Consider the following 3707-nt stretch of genomic DNA (forward strand, 5'->3'; position numbering starts at 1 on the left):
ATCGTAATGTGCTCCCATTTCCATTGAGGAATCGGCAATGATAACAATGTCCCAGCAGGTCTCTGGTGTTCGATCTTCACCTGCTGACAAGTTAGGCACTGAGAAATAAACATGGCAAAATCTTTCTTCATACCTGGCCACCAATAGAGTCTACGAAGATCCTGATACATCTTAGTGCTGCCTGGATGTATCGAGTATGGCGCTGTATGTGCCTCTGTCAAGACGTCTCGCCGAATATCATCACCAGCAGGAATGCAAATACGGCCTCTAAACGTCACCAAACCATCTCTATTCGTCGCGAACTCTGAATTACCTCTCTCCTCTGCTCTAGCTCTCAACTCTAACAACTGAACATCAATAGCCTGCTCTCTACGGATCCTGTCCGTCAATGTAGCCCGAATAACCAACGCTGAAAAACGAGCAATGGTTCCAGGAACCACCAAAGTTATCTCCTCTTACTGCAAATCTAACAACAAGGGCTGCTGAATCATAGAACTTAAAGAAGAACTCGACTTACGACTCAATGTGTAAGGTCCAAAATGTAGACGACGTAATCCAACGGCATGCGAATCTAGGAAATTATGAAAAATGAGTAATTAATTCATTTTAGTTGCTAATTAATTATATGACATAATTGTTTATATTCTATTTGAGATTTTATTGTCATCATGCATTAAATTGGTATTTTTAGGAATATTCAAGGGACGACCGAGAAACGGGGACCGAGGGCTAAAATGTAAAAGGATTTTTATTAAATAATTATTTTTAATTATTTAAATTGTGGTCGATGCTTTTAAATAATTTTTGAAAATATAGGGTTTTGAGGTGATTTTATACGCCGGGACGTAAATTTTATCGGTGTTGGTTTTTCTACTAAAAATCGAGCTTTTTAGCAATCCGGCTAATAAATTCCCATTTTTAATTAAAGAAAACTTTGTTATTATTTTATTTAAAATCCTAAATAGACTAATGGGCCTAATTTAATGGCTTATTAGGCCTAAAGTCTAGATTAAGGAGTAATTAGTATTTAAAGTAAAGAAATTGCAAAACCCTACACAATTCTAGACTCAAGTTTCGGCCACCCTTTTTTTTCCTCCAACCAAAACTCTCTCCCACACACTCCCACGGCAGCTTTATTATTTTCTGAAAACCTCACGGCACACTTGCACACAAATTTCAGAAGTAATTTTCGAAGCATCAAGGCAAGTTCAAGCCGTCGTCGCGTCCCGTTCTTCGTCGTCAAAGGATATTCGAGCGTAATCTACGCAAAGGCACACCCTAATCTCCTTTTCTCATCCATCATGCCATATTATTGTTTGAATTGGAGAAGAGTCCTTGCAAGCAAGGACTCTACCCGAGAAGCAGCTGCAGCAGTTGCTGTCTTCGCACGGCTGCTGTGGTTCAAGGGCTCGATGCGTGGGCCACGGGCTAGGTTAGGATGAGTCCTTAGGGTCCTAAGCAAGTGTTCGTGAGTTGGGTTTGGGTGGTAGGGCGTTGGCTGGGTCCACACGATCACACAACATAGAGTTCATGCATCACACAACTCTCGGCCAGAATAGGTGTTACTTGGGCTGCTTCGTTTTTCGGTTTTGGTTGGATATCTTGACAAACTTAGAGTCCAGTAGGGTACTTTGGCATGTTGGGCAAGTTTTGGTTCGACATGGCTCGGGAGTAACTCGTGAAAATTAAGAAATGGCTCGGGGTCGAAGTTTAGGTGCCAAATAGGGCTCTAAAAAAGAAGAAAAAATGGAAAACGGCTCACGGGGGTCGAGTCGTGGTCCATAAGGGCTAAAATAATATAAAAAAACTAAATTTAGAATTTAGGAATTTTATATTAAAGTTTGGTATTTGTCGGGATTAAAACACCGTTAAAACAATTAAGAAAAGATAATTGAAAAAGTATAAATTTTAAGCCAAATAAAATTATGAAAAAATTCATATAAGCTTAAATAATTATTCGGGACATATTAGAGTCAGGAAATGAAGAAAAAAGTCGAAAACGTAAAATGTCGAGTCCAGGGGTAAAACGGTCTTTTTACACTGGGAAATTAGTAAAGGTCATGGCAGTGCCCGAAATGTTGTTTTCATGTTAAATATGGTATTTTAAAATGTTTATGAATTTCTCATGATTTAATTATGATTTTTTAAATGTCTTAGAAATTTTTATGATTGAAAGAAGACATTTAAATACATGTTGCATGCTTAGTTTCAAAAAGGGAAAAGGGTAAATGTTATTAATGATTTTATAAAGTGATGTGAATGAAAAACGTTGAAGGAAGTGAAGTGATTGTGACTAGTTCGTTAATGATGGCAATATCGTGAGGGTGATGGTCCCAGTGGGAGCCCGACGATCGTGTTTCCATTGTTACGAACAGAGGATATGAGGATATGAGGATTAACGTAAGAATGGGAATATCGTGAGGGGAAAAGGCCCCAGAGGGAGCCCAATTATGGGAAAAGGCCTCAGAGGGAGCCCCGACGATCGTATTTCTATTCGATAATGCTTGGCCAGGGCCCAGTTGACCGGTGAGAGTGTCGCTGGTATCCCCCACCGCCCAGTACTGTGGTTACATGTAGATGGATCCATCGAATTTTGAGGATTGAGGATAGTCACAATTAATGATCTGAATTCAACTAAGGATAAAAGAAAATGTTTATGATCATGATTAAAGGATTTATGTCATGTTGAGGATAATGTTAAAGTTTATGCATGTCATCAAATGTTATTTTACTTAAAAGTATTTCCACTGTTGCATGTGATTTTATTATTATACTACTCGTTATCAAGATTATGGTGTGTTGAGTCTTTAGACTCACTAGGTGTGATGGATGCAGGTGGTATTGAGGGAGGTCTTGAGGAGTGATACTACTGGACTGAAGGTGCACACAACCCGAGGACCGGCGCTTCATTTTCCGCATTATGCTTTATGATTTAAATTAAAGATTTTAAGACTATTTATTTATGCTTTTGAGAGTTTTTGAGAGGCTTAGTATGAGCTATACCTTTTCAAACTTATTACTTTTAGATTTGGAAAAACAGTAGACGCTATTGCTTTATGACTATTTCACTTGAATTTTTAAATGCTAGGGGGTTGACGTTTATTTTAAAGAGGGCAAAATATTTTATAAAAATATTTTCAAGTGTTAGTTTATTGGCCGAGAAAAAAAATTTTTCTAGTACTTGTAAAGCAATAAAAAGGGCAGACGTTACACAATGCATCCGCTACAACATTCGCCTTCCCTGGGTTGTAACTAATAGTCACATCATAATCTTTGACAAGCTCTAACCACCGTCTCTGTCGCATATTAAGTTCTTTCTGTGAAAACAAATACTTTAAACTCTTGTGGTCTGTGAAAATTTCCCACTTTTCGCCATATAAATAATGTCTCCAGATTTTCAAGGCGAAAACCACAGCTGCCGGCTACAAATCATGCGTAGGATAATTCTTCTCGTAATCCTTCAACTGGCGAGAAGCATAGGTTATTACTTTACCTCGTTGCATCAGCACTGCACCAAGGCCCTTCTTCGATGCATCTGTATAAACAACAAAATCCTCTGAACCACTGGGCAAAGCAAGTACTGGAGCTGTCGTCAACTTATCTTTCAAATCTTGAAACCCACTCTGGCAATCATTGGACCACTCAAACTTCACAGTCTTCCTCGTCAGATTAGTTAACGGCAGGGCAATCTTGGAAAAGTCTGAAAT

The 3707-nt window shown here is 38.6% G+C and overlaps 1 protein-coding gene across 1 annotated transcript in view; it reads left to right on the top strand.

The window, feature by feature from the left end:
- Nucleotides 1-3050, top strand: part of LOC140962605 (uncharacterized) — a 6412-nt gene extending 3362 nt beyond the window's left edge. The window contains exon 2 of the mRNA XM_073421558.1: nt 2836-3050. Within this exon, the coding sequence (XP_073277659.1) occupies nt 2836-2864 (29 nt within the window). The 3' untranslated portion in view covers nt 2865-3050. The remainder of the gene's footprint in view (nt 1-2835) is intronic.
- Nucleotides 3051-3707: the final 657 nt, after the last annotated feature.

Source organism: Primulina huaijiensis, chromosome 17 (assembly GCF_012295235.1).
Source record: "Primulina huaijiensis isolate GDHJ02 chromosome 17, ASM1229523v2, whole genome shotgun sequence".
Taxonomy (NCBI): Eukaryota; Viridiplantae; Streptophyta; class Magnoliopsida; order Lamiales; family Gesneriaceae; genus Primulina; species Primulina huaijiensis.